The sequence below is a fragment of the Pempheris klunzingeri genome, chromosome 21 (genome assembly GCF_042242105.1).
Source record: "Pempheris klunzingeri isolate RE-2024b chromosome 21, fPemKlu1.hap1, whole genome shotgun sequence".
NCBI lineage: Eukaryota > Metazoa > Chordata > Actinopteri > Acropomatiformes > Pempheridae > Pempheris > Pempheris klunzingeri.
Window position 1 is genome coordinate 10,080,530 of NC_092032.1, and position 21,619 is coordinate 10,102,148.

A 21,619-nucleotide genomic window follows, 5' to 3' on the forward strand; every position below is an offset into this window, starting at 1 on the left:
ATTGCTGAGTTTGAGCCACTGCCCACTGTATAGCACCTCAGAAAGCTGATTTATTAAGAAGGGAATACTCTCAGACAGGATGAATCAATTTCATAGATATAGATTAGAGTAGGATGGCAGAGGGAATTGATGATGAATTGAGAAAGCAGCATTTCTTAAAAATATCTCAACGTATCATATAAAGCCTATGGCTGATATCTACACTTAAACAATTGCTCAGAATCAACACAAATCCTGGTGTAATTCAGCTGCCCAAACATGACAAAGGATTTAGGATGAGAAACAGATAAAAGGAAGTGAGGCAGGTTCAGTTCAGCCGGAGCAAAGTGGGCTAAAGCGTGAGTCTTCTCCCTCCCATTCTCCTTCCTCTTTGGTATGACACGAAGGTCGTCGCGGGCTGTGAAGTGGACAGGGCTGTCAGTGGAGAGAGGAGCTGAGAGGGCAGCACAGGGAGTCCGACAGGCAGGGGGAGGAATTCAGATCAGCCTGGAGGTATTTAAGATGGAGCCACAAAGTTGAAAACTTCTTGTATAGGCTGTGAAAAACCACCGTGTCTGCTCAGCTCTGAGGAGTCCGTGGGGATGGAGGGATGGGCAGGCTGGAATAGGTCATATGGGCATGGGAGGTAGAAAATGTTGGCTGGAAATAGCACGCCTCCTCCAGCCTCTGGCCACCACCTCATTGTAATCATTTGTGAAAATTACAAAGGCTCTAAATTGCTACAATTAAGTATTGTAGATGAAAACAAGAGTGGAAGGGAACATTACATTCCTCAGTTACATTCCTCAAGGGCAGCAGAGTAATGAAATCTCCGGGCCAGGAAATATTTTGAAAGTATAAAAGCAGCATAACACATTAGGTCATTGTCTCTTAAGTCTACAAACCACCTCAGGGACATCTGGTGAAGAATAAGGAGAAAAGTGCGTTTCATTTGTGGTTGGAAAAGATACCGACTTCCACATTCCAAGCCAGGCTCGCATGTAGAAGTCATTTTTCAAGACCAAAGCGGCACAAAATGACTTCTGATTGCTTGGAGTGATTAAGTCTTGCAAGGTAGCGCAGACTAGATAGACATCCCCTCTGTGCCTTTTCAAACCTTTTTATCACTCAGTCTGTAACTGCCTCCATCTCTATATCACATCTCTATCTCTTTATTATCTCTCAAAAGCTTTGCACAGTGAGTGCATGAACAATAAACGTCAGTCAGCATCACAGATGTACGATAACGAATAAAATACCAAACGTTCTGTGGAGGAAAAAAAAAACAGTGGAAGTCGACAAGAAGTTGAAAGAAGCCAGGAAAGAAAGACTTTTTTGTGCTCACAGCTAAGAAACTTCCTAAAGTTCAACTCCAAGTCCATGAGGTCTGCCGGGTGCCAGCCAGAGCAGAAACGTATTAATATTTCATTTGAGGCTAAATCTCTCTCTGAACATTATGGAGAGAGAGAAAGAGGCGTGGGGGGTGGGGGGTGTTGGGGGCAGGCTCGTTGGCCCCAGAGTGTGGTCTCACATTGAATTTTGAAGTCCTAAATGGATGTTTCAAAACTGCAGAGCGGGTGGCGCTTTAGAGGTCCTGAGAGGACAATAAATCATTTGGTCACACGTACTGCAGCTACGCCCGGGCCTCTCCGGATCAAAGAGCTCCCTCAGCATCTCTGTGCTCTCAAGCTCAAGCATGAAGTGCAAGAAGGGAGAGAAAAAGAACTCCCGTGTGAGACATTATATCTAAGTGTTGCATCAGCCATTTAAATATCTGTGAACAGGCTGCTGTAATAAAGAAGTACAACGACCAGATAAACGCTTACAAAACGTAATACATGTGCAAGAAAGTGATGCTGCAAATATGCACAGTGCAAATACCAGGATTTCTTGTTCTGACCATCTACAGGTGAATGTTATAGCTGAAAATGTCATGCAAACATTTTATCTTTGCATAAGGATTCTAATGTAATTGCAGTACATGCAGCTTCTGCAGAAAGTGCAGAAATATGGACTGGTTGTTGTATCTAGTGGCTTATTTCAGTCCAAACCCCATGCTGACAAGTGGTACCATCGCTGTGGTTGTCAAAGGGGAAAATGAGTTCTCATTTGAGGAGGAACGCCACTGGTAACTTCACTGGTTTATCTTTGAGTGCAGCTCAGCAGATTTCTCTCTCCCGCTGTTACAAATCCTTGAACATGGCGCTGATAGTCACTGTGTGCTAGTGTGACCAAAGCTGGCTACAGATTGCCCTCTTGTGGGTTTATTCTGCTATGCAACATGTGTGAACTTGTTCAACAGAGCAGTAAGTCAGTACACTTTTCTCATCTGGAGAGAGATCAGCTGAATTTCAGTGCATAGAATTCACTCTGATTGATTACCCATGTTCACGATCACTAAAATATACATTTGTGTCTAAATTTCTCCAAATCAATTAGTGTAAATTTAAAGTCACGCATTTTAAGAGCAAGGGAGTGAACGGTGTAGAATCAAAATAAAAAAGTACTTAATGTAATACAGTGGGTTTGGTCTATTTATCAATATCCCAATGGATATGCAGGATCAAATATATGTGCATGATATTTTATATTATTATGGAACAATTAAAAAACTATTTTGGGATGTAAAATCTCATTTTTTCACATATCTTTGACGATAGTCAATAATTCTGGCGCACTTTAAGGTGTAGGTCTGCTGTTGTATCTTGAAAAAAAAAACAACTTTAGCAAAGTGATGGTGTCTGTACAAAGACACTGATCCACATAAAAGAGGAAAGTTACATGAGACCAAATATTTATTTCAGCAGATATTTTGCCTCTTTGACTGCACCCTGGTCTGACTCCTATTTGCAGATGTAGGGGGTCTTGGTTGGATCACTGGGGAGGTTTTCCCTCTGACACCCGGCTCTCCACAGAGGGGGAGGTGGTGCTGGGCTGCCTGTCCTTGGGCCTGGTCTCTCTCCAAAGACAGCAGCATGGTCTGCTTTAAAGCCGCCTGGTATTTTTCATTCATCCGCTTCACTGCAGGTTCGTAGCTGTCGCATCTCACTTTAAGCTTCCTTATTTCCTCGACGAGGCTGTTTTTCTCCTGGACAACGCGCTTGTGCTGCAGCCGGTGGAGGTCTCTGGCTTTCTGGACAGTCCCCAGGGTGTCGGCTGCGGCGGAGGCTGCCCGTCGGTACTCCTCCGCCTCCCGCTGCGCGTTTCTCAGCTCGCTGGCCAGACGCTGGTTCTCAGCGTACACGTCCGGCACCACAGCGACCCGCTCGGTATCCACCAAGCCTTTGTGCGCCATCTCGGTCCACTCCGTCTGAAAACAGTCGAGTGTGTCTGTCATGCCCATTTGGAGGAGAAAGGTGCGTAAAAAGTCATCCACGGGCGTTGCTTTGTGTCTGGGAGCAGCAGCACTGGACTCTGGCCGCTCTTTAATAGCTTTCAGCGTGGCCTCCAAATCTTCCTCCCCCTCTGCCAAATGACTGCAGTCATCCTCGAGAGAAACTTCTTCATACTGGAAGCCATCGTCACTCTGGTCCTCTTCTTGATATTTGCCTGCTGCGCTCATCGTCTCATTTCACTCGTCCAGCGAGAGAGAACGTTTGGTGTTGCCATGGCGACGTGAAGGTCATTCAACGCGAGATTTCACCAGTTCACGTCCGCCCAGTCCCGTTCGTCATCAAACAATCATGGCGGAGTACCGAGAGGCGCCCTTGGCCACCCGGCCAAAAACACTGGATCCAAACGAGTATTTCAACCTCTCGCCGGAGTATCGACGTGCCGAACAAGAAAGGGCAACACTACGAGCGAGTCTGAAGAAGCAGTATATGACACAGCTCAACAATCCGCACAGAAAAGAGCTCATTGTAAGTGCCTGCCTGCCTGCTAGCTAACAATGTCACCCTTGAAAATGGCTGAGGCTACTTGCTAACAGAAACATGTCAGGGCACATAAACGACACGAAGCCAGTTTTACTAAAGTATAGAGTCACATATTTATGTGCATTTTGTGTTCAAATGGAGGGCTGGATGGCACTAGTGTTATCTGTGCAGTTTAACTGCTGTGTGTAGTGTAGTGATTCAAAACCCGGTCAGACTTCAGAAATGCCTTTTTCCTACTCTGACGCCTAAATTCGTACGTTGTTAGATTTTACGATTTTAATATTTCCGTGTAAGTAAATTGAAGTTGAAGTGCTAGACGTCGACTAAATGCATCTTTAATGATAATATTACCTTAAACAAAGTTGAAGCTACACAGCTGTAAGCTGACCCTGGTCCAGACTGTTTAATCTCGAGCTGCCTCAATAAGTCAAACTGCAATTCATCAGATTTTGACAGTCTGCAGTAGCACATTTGTATTTGACAGTCATATGGTCGAAATTTGTCCCAACAGCCTACAGCTGTCTTACACTTTACCTGAAACTGATCAATTTGTCACACTCATGTACGTAAGTTACCTAATATTGTCATCTTCTCCCTCTGTATTGTAGTTATTCTGTAAACACTTGGCCTTTTCCACATCAGACAGGTCGACTCCTCAAAGTAGTTAACTTTTATTCAAGTGCTCCAATAAGCAATGACAGCATGACGGACAGACTGGCGACCAGTACCAAAGCAGCAAAATGGAATTCAGCCATGATTCATTTCTTTTCATTTAATTTAATTTAATTTCTTTCTACTGTGACATGTCAAAATGTTTTCTGTGAAAAAGGCTGTTCTGGAAGAGGGATGCCTCCACAGAGGCAAATCACGAGGTTCCTTCCTTTTTTTTCCAGTGTAAAGGTTTTCTAATGAAAATTAAGAGCTTAAGGAGAGGGTTTCACATGTCGCACAGATTAGAAATCTTTCTGTGATAAATGTGTTATTTTGAGCTGTATGACGGAAACTAACTTGATGCCAACAGCTTTGTTTAATCATGATAACATACTTAGTCTCTTCTCTTTGCTCTTGTAATAAGTCATAATTAACTGTCTGAGTCTACTGAAAAGATTCTGTTTATAATGATCGATCATTGAAATTTAAAAGCGTTCGTTTGTCTTTACAGGAAGACCCTGCTCTGACACGCTGGGTGCATGCTCGCGGCAACCCTTACTCATTCTTCAAGCCCACATTCAAGACATCTCTGCTGGGTGCGATGTTTGGAGTTGTTCCACTCTTCGCCCTCTACTTCATCTTCAAGACTGACAGGGTATGAGCCAAGATGCACCGACCTCTCTTTACTTGATTGTCACATGTGTTTAATGAATGGCACAGTCACAAGGTTTGAGAACTACTAGTTACTAAAAATCTACAGATGCAGTGGCACATATTAATGTTTATACCCAGAGCCCAAAATGCATTGAGCTTGGGCACGAAGACTTTGGGATTTTGGGAACCATTTATTCAGACTTTGGACCCACGGGTCTTCTCTTGGTTACATAAAGAGCAAGGCAGACTAGACCCAAAATAGGATAAATAAACATGGAAAAAACAGGATATGCCTGCATATGTTTCATATTATTCTTTCAATGTGTGTCATTTTGTTGTAGGAGTCTGAGATTTATTTCCCATCCCCTCTGCTGTACTCTTTTCTTTGCATCTATCTGCTATTATATTGACAATACTCAGTGCCAGTGGTGGTCAAAACATTGACTTTACTTGATATAATGATGTGATCAACACAGCAGTGACACGTGAGCACAAGGATTTTTACAGCACTAATATGAGGCTTATTTGCTAATCTAATACACTGATAATGACAATTATCAAGACTAGTTTAGCCTAAAAGAATGCTAAAATGTGACACGTGGTCCCGAACCGCATCATAGATTTCTGAAAAGCTATTTAGTTGAGGATTGGTACTCATTATACCCTTGTAGGTGCACAGTTGATCTGGTTTTCTTTTTTTTTGTCACAGTTCCATTCACATCAGAAATGAATGCCTCACTTGAAAAGCTGCCTGCTTCCATTTTCCTCCCCATTGTCATGGAGATGTACCCTCTAAATTCTTGCCAATAGATATTCCAGTGAGAATTTGGTGCAATTGTCACACTGCTGTGCTATCATGTTTGTCTCCCTCTCTCCACTGGGGGAAAAAAAAACCTGCTTGAAAATCATTAAGCGTTCGTCCATATAACATGCAGTTGAGAGAATGTCTGGAAGGTGAAGAGGGTGAGAGTGATATGACTTTGTTGCCATGGAAACTGCATTAACCCGTCATCTGTTTGTCGTCTGTTTAACAGGATAGGAAGGAGGACCAGATTAAGGCTGGAACCGCCGAGCGTAAATACTGTTTGTCATCATGATCCCAGATGTATAAAGACCACCTTTATGATGCCAGTGCGTGTAATTATTATTCAAATAAAATGATATTGTCAAAAACAGTGACGTGGCTTTGATTGGTGAAGGAAATGTGGACGGTGGTGCCGATCATTAACTACTTGTCAGTCAGTTGTGCTACAGCCTACCATCAAGTTTCATGAAACTCATACCAGCAGTTTTCCTCTAATCCTGCTCAGAAAGTCCCAAAATTATGAAATAATGACATGAATGTCAGTGGCACAGGTAGAGAATATTCCAGTCACTTGAAGACTAATCCCTTATACAGGAATATCTAAGATTTGCTGCTTTAAGGTGCTACTCATACCAGACCATGTTACCAGCAATGCCTGAGTGTGTTCAACTGAGAAAGGTCTTTATTTATTTATTTATTTTTTATATATGCCCATCTCACCATTTCATGGTATGATGTACAGAAACTGTTATTTTCATTTCCTACATGACAAACGGCAAACCTTTGTCACGAGTTTTATTGAATTAACTTAATTAATTGACTTAATTGTCCGCATGAAATAAATGAATTGTTCTATAATTTCATGAACAGACGTAAACAAACAGCACCAGTTCCACAAATGCTACACTGATGGTAGTTATATTTGATTATGCAGAATTGCAATTTTTTATCTGTGTACAACATTTATTTGGGGTTTTGCTGTGCTGTTTTACTGCTGTTTGCTGGGCTTCCAGTTGGGATCAAAGTGGCTGCGAAGAGGTTCCCAGCACTGGTAGTAGCTCTTGTCAAGTCTCTGACATGTTTCCAGACCCCACTTGGTCACTGCCATACTGAAGGATGACTCAAACATGAAAGCCTGAAGGAAGGAAAAGACATGTCATCACTGATTGCATGGACCTGGTTTCCCACTTTTTACATTAGAACATTCAAATGGTGGCCTATTAACGCTGCTGCTCGAGTTGTGTATATATATATATATTTTTACCATGGTTCCCTCAGCCACCCTCTCAGCTTTGAGCTCAGCAGTGCTGTTCTTCTCAAAGCATTCCGCATCCGGGCCGTGTGGGGTCATCATGCTGTGCAGGCTGGCCCCTCCTGGCAGGAAGCCCCCCTCTTTAGCTTCGTAGTGGCCTTTGATCAGACCCATGAACTCACTCATGCAGTTACCTAAGGTGACAAGCAGGAGGAGCTTTAACACAGCGATGTACTGGGGCTGCAGTTTGCTTTCTATTGCACAAGCTGTAACACTGATCTCCACTAGATGGCCTTATAGATCTGTGTCAAAAACAGACAAAAGGCATCTGTGGCCATGCCTCAGTTGAAAAGAGTCAAAATACAAGTGGAGTGTTATCACCTACTGTCTTGACACTAGTTGGGTAAATGGGCACGATAGCTCCTGATTGGCTTGTTTCATTCCAAAATAGATTAAAAGTAGCCATCCAAATAAGGATTCAAATTCAGCCACATTTTAAAGTAGTTCTAAAAATTGATTCATTCAAAATGTGAACAAAGCAGTCGAAAACTGATGCTGGTGGTCTTACGGTGATAGTAGGGTGGACGGAAGGTGTGGTCAGCCACGCCCCACCGAGGGGGGAAGATGACAAAGTCAGCAATGGCCACACCAGGTCGAGTGGATTTGGCAGTCAGCACAGTAAAGATAGATGGATCCTGTGAGAGGATTGTAAGGAAAATAATATGTGACCTGTAAGGGCGTGCTAGTACATTAGTATTGGGACTGGTTCACTTCAAGGGAAGAAATCAAAGAAAAATTTATGAATTTGCTGCATATATATTGAAAAGTACTGTAGTATACTGGAGTACATCTGTGTCCACAAACTCTCACCGCATGGTCAAAGGCCACACAGTTGATAACCATGAAGTTCGTCAGGTTGTATTTGTAAGGCGTGTAATTCCCGTGCCAAGCCACCACATTGAAAGGAGAGAAATCCTACGTGCAGAGAACAGAACGAAACAAATATGACAAGTCTACCCCAGCAACAAACACAAAAGAGTTTAAATTGAGCTTTTCACGCGGAAAAGGGAATAATGAATAATGTCTTTGTAATCTTAAATTCCCAGAGAGAGTACTTCTTGACATAAAAAGAAAAAAAAAACAGGTCATAATGAAAAGGGTTGATTGTGAAAGAGGGTGTGCTTCTTTCAGTCTTTCTTCTCTTTCATTCCCCCTGTTCTTTGTGAAACGAGGCTCCAGGTATTATGGGGTAATTGGCTTCACAATCAAACTTTCCCAAACTTTGAGCATTTTGACGCTCACGGCAGCGTAGTTAAGGGGGGAGGGAGCAGCAGTAACAGTGGGTGCAGAGATATTTCTTTATCTTGATTGTTAAAACCACAGCAATTTTATATAGTTTCTCTGTTCTGATAATGTTACTGCGAAAAAGACATTCAACAGCAGCTCTAAAATCAATATAGTTCATTACAACTCAAGCTGCCTCCTGAGTGACCTGTGTGCTCCTTACACACATGCTCAGATACACTTCCACACATGAACAACTAATGCACACTAACAATGAAACCTCACAAGCACATACGCATGCACACACATGTAAATTCATTCACATTACATAACTAATAAACACCAATATAAAAATGTCTACCACACACACTATTTACAGTGGCTACCATACAAAAAGGCCTATGGGAAACCCAGTGCAGGTAATCTCTTGGACATTCATCTGTGGTAACTCCACTACATTCGATTAAAATGAAAGGAAAAACGGAGGAGAGCAAGCACTTGCACACACATGCACACAAAACACAAACATATTGGCCCAGCCAAGCAAATAATAAGTTAATTTGAGCAATTTCAGCGCTCTGCGGGGGAACAAAACAGCAGGACCAGACGGGAGCAGCAGCATCTTTCCCTGAGATGAGGGCCGCATCCCCCACCTTATTTTCTTACCCCTGTAGCCTCACCCTCCTGGCTTAGGGAAGGGTGGACTCGGGGAAAAGAGAGTCAGGTGCAGACAGCACCCTTCACCTCTGACACCCACCACATAACAGGGGCGGATACTCAACTAGAGAGATGGAAAAATGTTTGTTTTGCTACAAAAAAACAGTATATTGGCCTTGTGTACTTCCTACTATGAATAATAACAGTGTGGTTTGACATGGTTTCCACGGTTACAACCCCCACCCCTGACAAACCTCTCCTCCCACCTCCTCCCTGTCTCTGCAAAAAACCTCCTGTCAGACATTATGTGTCGATCCAATTATGCGCCCAACAGGACATTTCGGGAGGGGCAGGATCATTCCCTGAGTGAAATACGGTGAAATTAATGCTTAACTTGGGAAAGGTTTTTCCTACAAAGCAAAGCTTCACAGGTACACTGTCTGTAACTCCAGAGTGCCTTAACTAATTATGAGTGATTAAGACTCATAAGGGAGTCGAGGCGGAAACCTGCTGAATGGATAACAGCTAACGCTTCAATATTAAATCATCAGGCATGGCAATTCAATCGGCAGGAGCAGCTAATGGGTCATATGCTTCACTTGGACAGCTTCCTGTTAGCCATTGTTGCGGTTCAATGGTGTTTACTGAAGCAAAAAGAGGACCTAAACAGGGTAATAAGGCAAGCATGCCATATGTGTGTGCTCCTGTCATACACACACGTTAGTGTACTGACACACCCAAGCTGAAATGTCATTAAAAAAAAGCACCTGTTGGCAGGCGAAGAGCTTTCCTTGGTACTTGTTGATGATGGTGTAACCTGTGGCCACTTTGCAATCCTCGTACCAAGCAGTTGGACAAAGGAAATCTCTTGGGTTGGCCAGACCATTGGCTCCTGCAGAACATACATACAAAGTCATATATATGCACACATGGACAAAAAAATTATAAATAGTACTAAAGTCACGCTAGAGGCTCTGTGAGGCATGCTAACATGCTGATGATTAGCAGGTATGATGTTTACCACGTTCACCATTTAGCATGAAAATGTTAGCACGTTTGCATGCTAACAGACAGATATAAGAGGTTGGTGTGCAGATTTCAAGGAGGGAAGAACATATACGACACGCATTCACACTAAAGAACATTGTGCAAACACACCTATGGGTCCAAGGTCAGGGAGTTCAAAATGGGCTCCATACACCTCCAGTATGTAGCCTCTGGTCTCTCCAAAAACATCCACACTGAAGCGCATCCCTTGCTGGACAAAACACATAAAAAGTGGTGATGAAGGAAAATTTAGTGCTGTTATGGATCAACAGTGGGATGCAGAGGGGACTTATGGGTTCAAGGCGGTTCGGGAAAACACACAATCACTCGTCCTTGTGGTCAGGATTTCTGCAGCTTTCTGCTTTGTCTTTTTTAAGATCACTTTTGAAAAGTACCAAACTATGTCTTTCTAAATATGGTAAGTGGTTTGTGGCGGCAGACACAATGGTGGATTTCTGTGTGAAAACCGGGGAAATGAAAAACATAGACCTCACCTGGATGACACAGATCTCGTTCGGCTCGACCATAATCTTCCCAAACTCTGTGGTGATCAAGATCTCACCCTGTTGGGGGACTACAGGCACACAGACAAATAGAGGCAGAGAAAAGAAAATCTGAGGGAGAGGAATCACTGAGGATTGAGCTATCATTGTTCTTGTGATAGATGACAGTGAAAACATCAACAGCCCTTTTCCTCACCAATCAGAAAGTCTCCATCTGAGTTGTTGAAGCACCTGGAACAAGGAAAAAAAAGAATGAGCTTGGAAATGATCATCACACAGCGTAACCAAAGATTTTGTAGCTGTTTGATATGTGAAAATGCATCCATTTGTTACATGAAAGGACACATTTGCACATAAATACATACACACCTGTCAACCATGGAGGTGTTGCAGGTGTATATGTGGATGCCAATGCCATTGCGAGATTTGGCATCTCCAGCACCACAGACAGTATGCAGACCCTGTAACATACAGACGTCAGGGAGCCCACTGAGTGAACTGAGAATCTTTAATGACAAAATAATATGGCAAAAATACTCACAGACACAAAGTCCACTTTCTTCTGTGCAGATTTGGGGATGGTGAATGGCAGCCAGCGCAGCTGTGAGAGAGACCTCAGGGTCAGAATCGATTTATTCAGCATAAAAAGAGAAATTAAAGAAATTCATTGGTGCAGAGAAATATTAAAGGCCCTTGATACATATTTTCTCAGTTTGATCAGCATAATGAGCGATGACAACGTACATGAAAACAAAAATTTCTACCAAACTTAGAACAGCTTTGGTTATTCGACGTGAGAGATTTCTCTACTTCTGTTTCTGACTGCTCTTCTAACTTGTTTGAAGTGGGCGGGGTTTCGTTCGAAAAGCTCTGTCTGTAAACCAATCAGAGGTAAGCTACATTTGAACATTAATGAGACAGTTCTTTTGCTTATATCGCCAGAACTATCACTCAAATGTGATCAAACCACACCCACACAGTATTGATGAAGGAGATGAGTTGGGTTTTTCAGAATTAAAGGAACAGTTCAATATTTTGTGAAATACATACAAAATGCCAAATTGTTCTTTTAAATTCTTAATAAATAATAATTAAGAATGCTCATTTTTCTAAACTTTAAGTTTTGATCGTTGCTTTTTTAATTGTGGTAATTTAATCTTGATATTCACAACATGAAAACTAGTCTTCAGGGGCTTTAAGAAGAGTCACAGTTTCTCAGCATGAAGCAAAAGCATCATGAGGAGGAACTCGCTCCCTTTGAGCAGTTATATACCTGGTTAGGGTCTGGCTCCACTTCGTTCCAGCTCTCTGTTAGACTTCCACAGGGCACTGGAGTAAAAGGCTTGTGTTTAACAGACGGCAAGATGCGATACAACCAGCTGGAGAAAGAAAAGGGACCAATGTTAACTCATGCCTTGTGTCTAAGCTCCATGTGATCCATGAGTCCAAAACAGATGTATACCTCCTCTTATTGGCTGGCCGCGGGCAGGTGAAGGCCGAGCCGGAGATCTGCTCAGCATACAGGCCGTAGGGACAGACCTGAGGATTGTTCTGTAGGGACGTGATACTGCGTGTTAAGAGTGGATGTTAATGCTGTGTGTTATGTGATGGAGCTGACTACAAGACTCTTGGGATCAGATTTTTATAATTTCCTGAAAAACAAGGAAAAGTCCCACCTCCTAACTCCCTGGGTGGTTGCATTAAGTATTCATGTGATTCACTTAAGCAAAAATCTTGCAAAATCAATGCATCAACAATTGAATGAATAGATGCCACAATGAGCTGAATGGTTGTTTTGTGGGTGTGTTACCTGTCCCTCAGGTAAGGATCCAGGACAGCGAGGGTCTTCAGAGGACAACTCGTTCCCAAACCCGCTCAGGTACTACAAGAGACAGACAGACGCTCAACACTGGAGTTCACTTAAGTAAAAAATAAAAAAACTACACATGTAAACACCATGCAGCTTCATTGTAATGCAGGATAAATGTGATCATGCTGGTTATAATTAAATTTGAAGGCTTGTCATTAAGGCTTGTCTTTTTGTTAATTGTTGTCATATTGATTCACATTAGATCTATGATAAAACAAACTGCAGTAATGCCAAATTTCCCCCCTCGCAGTCATCCATTATTTTTGTCTTATTGTGTTACAGAAACAGACTAATTACACCAACATCCTCCACAGAACTTTTTAGTCAATATTTCAATCATGATGGGGGTGTTATTCCACGATCCTTCAGCAACCATGTGTCCTCTATGCAGGAGAACATGAACTTGACACAGTATGAAGAAATCTTGCCGAGTCATTGTTGGTCTGCAGAAAAGCTCGCTCACGGGGATGGATGGTTTCCATATGTGCGCGTTCATGCGCCTTTGTGACGTCTAAAGTGCGTGCGTAAAAAACATTTTTGAGGCGTCAGATATGAAAGGTTGTTATGTAAAGTGGGGCTTTATTCAGCTTTGACGTTTATTTCGTGTCAGGGTAGCATGACGGGCAAAACATATGAAGTCCAACGCTTGGCACAAAGTTAAATTTGGCACCTCGTCCTTAAAATCCCTCATCACATTCCCATGTGTCCCTAACGCCTCTTCATATAGACATTACACTAAACTAGTGCTTTCATGGGAAAACCAGTGAAATACTATACAGAGAGAATGATTGGTGGACTAATTGGTTTGGTGGTCAGTGCAAAACTACGTGGAAATTACATTTCTTTCGTTTTAAATGATGTTTCTCCACTTAAATGTGTCTTCTGTGGAGCTGTAGAGTCTCTCACCACATCTGGGCAGCTGCTGAATGCAGCACTGTGATTGGTCGAAGCCAACACCGCCCTTCAGCCTGCTTCTGTCCTGGTAAATGATGGCTCGACGCACAGTTTAACTTTGCATATTTCTGGTGCAAGATATAAAGTATCTGCTCCTGGTCTTTATTCTCTGAATAATCCAGAATTAGGATGTTTGTACGTCCATGCAAACTTTTACGCAGTAATCTGAAACTTTTGGGACTTGACAGAAGCGCAGTTCATAAACACTGCAGTGATTAAACATTTCTAACTATTTGTTAAGTGAAGTACACGCTGCCTTACCTTGAGTCCAGCCATTGTGCTTTCTGTTAAAACTTCCCTCGGAGCTGTTCAAAGTGTTTCAGTGGTTACAAATTAACTTGCCGCTGACTCTTAACGCATTCCCATCGGCCAAAATCCACTGCAGGGCGCGTGTGTGCCGGTATATGAGCTGAGTGGAAAGAGGGGGTTGGATTTCTACTCTTTCTCAATCTGGGTTTAATTAGGCCTTGACGGGCTCCGTGACGCAACAGCAGGGTCTCGGGCTAAGTGAGGAGGACGGGTCAGATGGCGCAAAATGTGAGCAAACAAAGTCCAGAGTCAGTGCCAAGACAAACAAGAACCGAAGTGACATTTGAAAGCTTTTCGTGCAACATACAGGTAAAAAAAGGTCCTCATTAATACAGTTAAATAGGGAAGGAGAAGCTAAATCACAGGTTTATAGGGTCACAGAGTAATCCTGACATGGTCTTTTAGTCTAACGTTGGTGAAGGGAGACAAAACTATGGATGCTTGTGTATGATAAACTAATTATAGTAGATATACTTAGGTAGGTTATAAAGGTCCATACACAATTCTCAGTCTATACATGGTGGTGCAACAGACGCAATATTAGTCTGTTATAGCGACTTTCATCATGGTCAAATAGTGACCTCATGTGGGACTGCTTGTGCAAACACTGGACTTCATGCTCATCCTCACGTCCTGCAAAACAAACATCTAGACAAAACACATCTACGTAGTAACCTGGAGTCAACAGTAAAGGCTCGTTTTAAGCATATTTGTAAAAAAAAAAAAAAAAAAAACATATTTTACACGAGTGTGTATTCTTGCCAACCACCTGACCGCTGGGCCAGCCGTCTCTGTGGATTTACTGCTCCAGCGGTTCATCAAGCCGCCCTTAATCTTGTCATGCTTAACGCACGCTGAGTTAGAATTTTATTTAAGCGAGTTATCTCTCCTGTTCGGCTGCATAATTAATCGACTTCTCTTAAAACCAGAATAATACACGCACTAACCCCTGCATGCTGCAGTGAGCTATTCCTTCTTGATATGATCCGCAGGAGAAAAAAAAGGCCTCCAGAGGGCCTGTACGTGTCTTTACGCAAAATTTATTCAGTTCATTTCTTGGAATAGATGGTCAAACGAGGGGTACCTAATGTCCCCCGTGCAGCATGTATCAAAAAGAATCAATTTCGACTCTCTCATTCTTGCCTCGCTTCCCCTCTTGTCTATTTCTTTTCTTTTTGGGAGGTGTTGGGGAAGGGTAAATGATGGCAATTCTCATAGCGAGGCGCAAATAAACTCGCCGCGGCAGAAGTAACTGTTCTCCGGCGAGGCGTGCAGTCAGGCCCGGGCCCCCCGCTGGCAGCCAGTCAGGGTGCTGCGCCGGAGACGAGAAAGCCCAATGGCAGGAAAATATCACGTCCCAGTCTCCGGAAATTGATCCGCTCCTTGCATGGAGAAAGAAAATGAGCGATTTTAATTTCATCCCCGAGTCTGATGATAGAATTCTAGAGTATTTGGGTCCAATCCGGATGGTGCCTGTGTGTTTTAAGAGAGGCGGGAATAGCTGGAGACGGCGGAGAGGAGCCTGTTGTTGCCTACTGACAGTTATGTCTATGCATGCGTAAGTGGGCCATAAATGCTTTGTTATTAGATGCCTGCTGAACTCAATGGCTTGATGGTAAATGGTACACTCACCTGGCACAGTCTATCCCCATATTCATAAACAAGCAATCTCTCTCTCTCTCTGTCTCACACACACACACACACACACACACACACAGTCACATTTATTCTGTTGTGTGATGACATCTTCAGCCTTTCATACCACATGCATTGTAAGTAGGTATGAAAGTGCATGTGCTATTTCTAACCCCCCCACCCCCCACCCTCCTTCTAAACTCTAACCTTCTTTAAGGGATCACTTCATCTAAAATACACACACACACACACACACACACACACACAAAACTTAGTATCCCACCTACCCCTAGTAGCCTGTGGCCACCACCTGGAATCTTATTAGTCCGGCTCAAATCATCAAGAAGTGTCTACCTGCATGGGTATGTGCTGTTGTGGGTATCTTAGAAAATCTACTTTTTCCGTTATGATGTTACTTTGGTGAATTGATCCTTTAAAGGCCCTACACACGCACACAGGTGTTGTCAGTTATTCTGGGTGATTAAACCCCAGTTCAGATTAAAGCTGGGCGAATTTATCCTGGAAATGAGGTTAATTCTCCAAACTCAGTGCACCAATAAAAATTATAAATGTGTAATATGTCCCACCGCAATAGGTGGGGAATGTCAATCGAGCACGGCCTGTGCTTGACCACGCAGCCCAGAGAGGAGGTCTCATCAGGCAAGATAATTAAAATCATGAGGCCTTCAACATGTCCATTACCATGGTATTATATCTTAACAAGTCAGTATTGAGACTTCCGGCGTGCTGCATAGCTTTTGTGATGCCAACCATGCAGTATATTTTACAATATGTATAATTTATATAGTCCAGACTTCATTCAGCCAAATAGTGGTTAAAGTTATAGTGGTTGAAACTCCTCTACCAGAGTCTGAGCGGTGCACTGTGCTCTACCTGTCAATTTGTCATATTTACTACATGCATATTGGTAGTTATATATAGATCATGTGAACTTTTGATTAAATTAATCAGGCAGTTGCAAGTAGCAACAACTAATTAGTGTGTGCTTACACACTTTCCTGCTCTTGTTTCTTCGCACTAATGAGATTCTTTCATCTTGTCTTTATTCTTCTTCGAGCAGTGGGAAAGCAGCTGTCAGGCATGCTCGTTTTGACACAAAGCAAAGCAAACCACCACTTTGTACAGTATCGATAGGCGTAGATTCTACACAAAATATGTAATTGAGTCTTTTGTTGGCCTGGTGATATCACACAAAATTCAAGCAAACCGCATCAGCAATTTAAAAAATGGCAGCGATGCGATTTGTTCTAATTGGCAACTTCTTTGTATTCTGCAGAGTTGCTACAATTGCATAAAATTTGCTGGATATGCCGAGAAAAGAACACTGAAACTTAACTTTGTGAAGGACATACGTGCACATGTTACCACCTGGCCTCATCTTGTGTATCACTGGTAGGTAACTGATGTATTTGGATGTCACATCTAACAGGAAACAGCTTGGATTCTTGTATTTTGTAATTACAGCCCTGTTACACACTATTACGGCTTAATGTTAAATGACTCCTGACATGAGCCATCCAGTACAACCACACACACACATCTGACAGCTCCATTTAACGCTGATTAGATTTGCAAGGACATGTAGTATACCCTCTCTGTCTCTCCCTGAGTAGGTTGAGTATCTCCTGAATCCTATCTATCGCAGTAATGTTATGCAAATGGTTTAATATGAAGATAAAAGACTGTTGCAGCGTGTGGCGCTCTCCTGGTTCACAGCCTCGTGTTTCCAGGACGATAGCTCTAACGAGGAGGGCACTATTTGGGAGTCATTAAATGATGGCCTTCCTGACATGCACTCGCTCACCACCACCGCCACCCGCCCCGCGTTGGCCATTAAAGCGGCTCACACCCACACCAAGACACACACTGCAGACGCCTTTTAGCGCCAGCTCCCAGTTTCTTACACATCACAGTGTCACAGAATAGAAAATTACACTCTCCTCCCACAGAGAAAATTGCTTTGGAATTGCTTGGTTATAAAGATGTGCTTTAAAGAGAGGGGGGTGCATGCAATAAAAAAAGGACACACACAAACACAATTACTTAAGCACTCTAAGGACAATTCTTACAAGTTAATCAGAGGATTTACCAATTATTGATGTCAAAAGGATTTTGTTGGGTATCTTTTGTGGCCTGTGTTTATGTGCTGCATGTGCATTCAAGGTAGTTAGTTTGCATCTTTCTTGTTGTGTATATGTTCTGAATTATACTTTATAATAATTCATGGGCTACTGTACACACTAATAGCCATCTCCAAATGACTTGCTGCTTTCCACACAGCCACAGATGAGTTATTAAACAAAATAGGACATGGAAATAGAAGGAAACAGTTTGGCTGATGTAAGAACAACATAATGTAATGCACCAAAGCGGAGACACGAGTGGAGAATTGAAGACAACAAGGTGAAAGGTGCATCAGCGTCAAGAGACGAGAGAGGCTTGACGGAGATGAAAGGGAGAAAATACAAAGTGGAAAATAGTAGAGAAGAAAGAAAGAAGGAGATAAAAGATACGAGGTGGTACAGCAAAGACACGTCAGAGTGGACAAGGAAGGAGACGGTGCACGATGAGACGTGACCTACTGTGACGTGGTATGAGACGATCGCTTTGCAAGGCATTATGGGATTCCAGGTGATGCAGGGCTGACCTATGGGAAAAAAAATTCAACTTGAGGGAGAAAGTCACGTGGTGGATATGCAGAAACTTGCCAAATTACCAACAACAAAACAGCAATGCCAACCAGGTCGACAGCTAAAGCACCAAAGCTAAGTCAAGCGTTAGCTAACGGGAGAGATAGCCATGACTAGCTAAAGCTAAAACTACATTTACTGATGGATTTTTCCTCTTGCTGTTATCTGTTGTTGAAAAATATCCCTTTTAATGAACCATTACGTTGGAAATTCAGTCAATAAACATAACTAAATAAGCCAGTGGGTAAATTCAGTCAGGATGGAGACCAAAGGTGTTAGCTAAACTTCGCCTGAAGCTAACTAGCTTATTAGCAGCGTATTGGATCTGACATTGGATTCATGTAATTTGATGTTATTAGTCTTAGCGACCTTGTAATCACATATTTCAACGTATTCGATAATAGATTAATAAATTGTACTGATTTCAGAATACACATTATTAGTAGACAGGCAGACAGACACCGAGCAAAACAGACAAACTAAAAATATTTACTTATTTTCTTTGAAAAATTTGCTAAAATGACAACAACAACAACAAAAGCAAGAGAATTTTATTTTTTTGCAGATACTGCATTTCCTCCTTGAATTCCCAGAAGACTATTAAAGGGCAGGGTGCAGTGTCTGCATCTTTCTATGTATTATTTAGCTTCCTGAAAGAATAATATGGCATTCACACCATGCGAGCATCCAAAATGCATGGCTCTGTATCTTTGTATTCATGTCTGAAACCTGTTACCCTCTGCAGATGAGCTGTGTAATGGCATGCTGTAGTTAACATAAAATGCTCTGTGAGCAGGTAATGGGGCATACTGAGCCATAAATGTCCAGCTATAGGATACTCTGTCACACTGCCTGTGTACCCGACCCAGCAACACATCAGACACCTCATCACAAATGGAATTAGCTCCCTGGACAGAACCAAAATGACAGGGGCTGGGTGTTTGGCAGGAAGTGTAATGGCATTGGAGGTGCTGGTGGTGTTTTCCTTGTAGGGGAACCAAAGGGCAGCAGTGTGTATCAGTCCAGACACTTAGTGTGGTGCCAGTTATACTATTCAGCCCTCCCTCTGGAGTGTGTGCACAGGTAGTGAGGATGCCTCCTCTAACTCTGTAGCTTAGCTAGGTAGTTTTGAGGGGTGGTGTGAGACGTGAAGAGGGAAACTTGAGGTGAATGGTCTTTGGACAAAGAATGAGTGTGTTCAACATCAGAGAACGAGGGGGGTGTGTTTATATCTGTGTGGTTTTCTTGCCCAAGTTCGCGTTTGACTGGTGCAAGTGTGTGACCGATGTTATATCAATCTGGGAATGATTGCGTGTGAGTTTCGGTGTCTCTGTGCACGCACTTGTATATGTGTGTCTGTCCCCAGCACCATCATTAGGTCGTAGGCAGTCCCAGTGTTGGGGGTGTAGCTTGGCTGCTCCTGCGGCCTCTCAGGCCAATTTAGGGGGAGAAAAGCACTTCGATCCTGGCCTGCAAGTCTGAGGGTCCCCAGCGGGAGGCAGCGCAGCCCTGCAATCTATATTGGATTTATTCCTTTCCCATCTACAGGCCCCACACACCCCACAGAGAGGAAGTCTCAACTGCACTCTCTCTGTCCCCTAAGACAATATGTTATGGCACACACATGAGTACACATAATCTTGTAAACACACACAGGCAGACACACACTCAGAGGCACACACACCTAGTCTATCTTCAAGGCACACTCCCCCACAGCAAGGAAGTTATAGCGGCACACTTTCTGTCCCTGTGGGAGCTGGGCCGGGGTCAAGATATACTGAGATTTGTGAGGGACAGACAGACAGACAGACAGAGGGAATCATCCAAGCTATTGACACAGTGAGTTATTTGTGCCATCGTCCCATTGTTTCTCTCATGGAAAATATTGTTCAAATTTATAAAGATCAGGGTGCAAAATGCATTTTTATCACATTAAAGCAAGAAAAAAAAAGAATTTACATAAAACTCAGACAAGGTCAGGGAGAAACGAGGTTCTTAATTTAGTCTAATCAACTGTCATTTGCATCGCGCCATTTGCGCAAGGTATTGCCACTAACTGAATAAATGGACTTCTTCAGACTCAAGGGGGGGCACTCCGGTTTTGATAAGCTGGCAACATAACTGATTTGCATATATTACTTTGATTATCTCATTACTAGGATGATTCTTGCGGAATTTTTGACACTCGCGCAATCGAATTAAAATTAAGGCACGCAATCAATAAAAGGGCAACGCGGCTGTGAAAACACACAGCACCCCAGGTTTGTATGGTCAACTAGCGACGATGATGACAGTTATGATGATGATGATGATGGTCATGATGATGATGATGACCTCTTCAGCTCAGGAGCTCCCGGCCGCCGTAGTAGCTTTACGAGAGTCTCGGGCTCTTGATTCCTGTGATCAAAGCAGTAATCAGTGGAGACAATGGGGGTCGTGAAATTGCCGCTCTCGTGTGGGTGACCTATCCACCTGCCATGAATCCAAGAGTGGCCCGCAGGCGGCTCATGTTCCCACAATCGATAATAGCGCTCGCATCTTTCCTCCATCTGTGGAATGATGAAATCATGCGTAAAGACGCGCACGCCTCGGATAATTTTACAATGCAGTAGCCACAATAACCTGGCGCATTGTCGGGAACAGGTTCAGGCGTGAGGGCCATCAATCCATCTGAGCTCCAAGGTGTGTGATCAGGTGTAATCTGCCACTAGAACCCCATCACAATGTATCTTTTGGTTTGATGGCTGTAAGAAACCCACATTTCTTATTAATTCTGCACGATTTTTCTGTGCGCCAAAATCTGCAATAGGTCTGCTACATTATGACAAGTGGCTCATTTGTTGCCACACAATTTATTTGAGGGAAGACGATCTGGAGACTCCCTCTCTCTTCTCCTAATAGACTCTCACTCGTCTGCGCACTAACTAAAGCGAAGGCACACGTCCACGTTTTAAATTCATCATGTAAATAATTATAGGCCTGGAAATTGATTTCCTTACGACCTTCCCCAGCAAACGAGGCATCCGAACCCCCCCTTCCCAAAAAAAGGAAAGCTACTTCTGTTCAAGCATTAAGTCATTAATTATTTTCCTTACATAAGGACAAATTATCGAGTCAGTTGAACGAAATTAGAACCCTTTGTTTCTGATCAGACCGCATAACCGCTGGAAATTACGGATGATGGCTGCGTGCGCGCTCGCCTTTGTTGTTTCGATCATCGCCTGTCGCTCTGAACTCGCGCTAACAAAGTCATTAAATTGACTCCCTCTCGCTCTCATTATGCGGGCTGTTAATAACCGCTAATTAACTTTGCTTACGCGCGCCTTAAAAGCCTCCCACCCCTCCCCAGCACACGCTCTCTCTCTCTCTCTCCCTCCTTTTCCTTCTTTTCCTGCTTGGCCCCTCAAGCGGAGCAAGTGTCCAATTATGTCAG

The 21,619-nt window shown here is 43.0% G+C and overlaps 2 protein-coding genes across 2 annotated transcripts; one reads left to right on the forward strand and one right to left on the reverse strand.

The window, feature by feature from the left end:
• Window positions 1-3,625: 3,625 nt before the first annotated feature.
• Window positions 3,626-6,334, forward strand: ndufb4 (NADH:ubiquinone oxidoreductase subunit B4). Its single transcript, XM_070853097.1, has 3 exons — window positions 3,626-3,839; window positions 5,017-5,160; window positions 6,194-6,334. Exons 1-3 carry the CDS (start codon window positions 3,663-3,665, stop codon window positions 6,254-6,256), a joined length of 384 nt encoding a protein of 127 aa, XP_070709198.1. The 5' UTR covers window positions 3,626-3,662; the 3' UTR covers window positions 6,257-6,334.
• Window positions 6,335-6,816: 482 nt separating this feature from the next.
• hgd (homogentisate 1,2-dioxygenase) lies at window positions 6,817-13,935 on the reverse strand. Its single transcript, XM_070853186.1, has 14 exons — window positions 13,793-13,935; window positions 12,518-12,589; window positions 12,170-12,258; window positions 11,981-12,086; window positions 11,249-11,308; window positions 11,077-11,168; window positions 10,904-10,938; window positions 10,699-10,778; window positions 10,316-10,415; window positions 9,925-10,049; window positions 8,087-8,191; window positions 7,785-7,911; window positions 7,229-7,410; window positions 6,817-7,099 (listed from the first exon to the last, which is right to left on the reverse strand). Exons 1-14 carry the CDS (start codon window positions 13,805-13,807, stop codon window positions 6,953-6,955), a joined length of 1,335 nt encoding a protein of 444 aa, XP_070709287.1. The 5' UTR covers window positions 13,808-13,935; the 3' UTR covers window positions 6,817-6,952.
• Window positions 13,936-21,619: the final 7,684 nt, after the last annotated feature.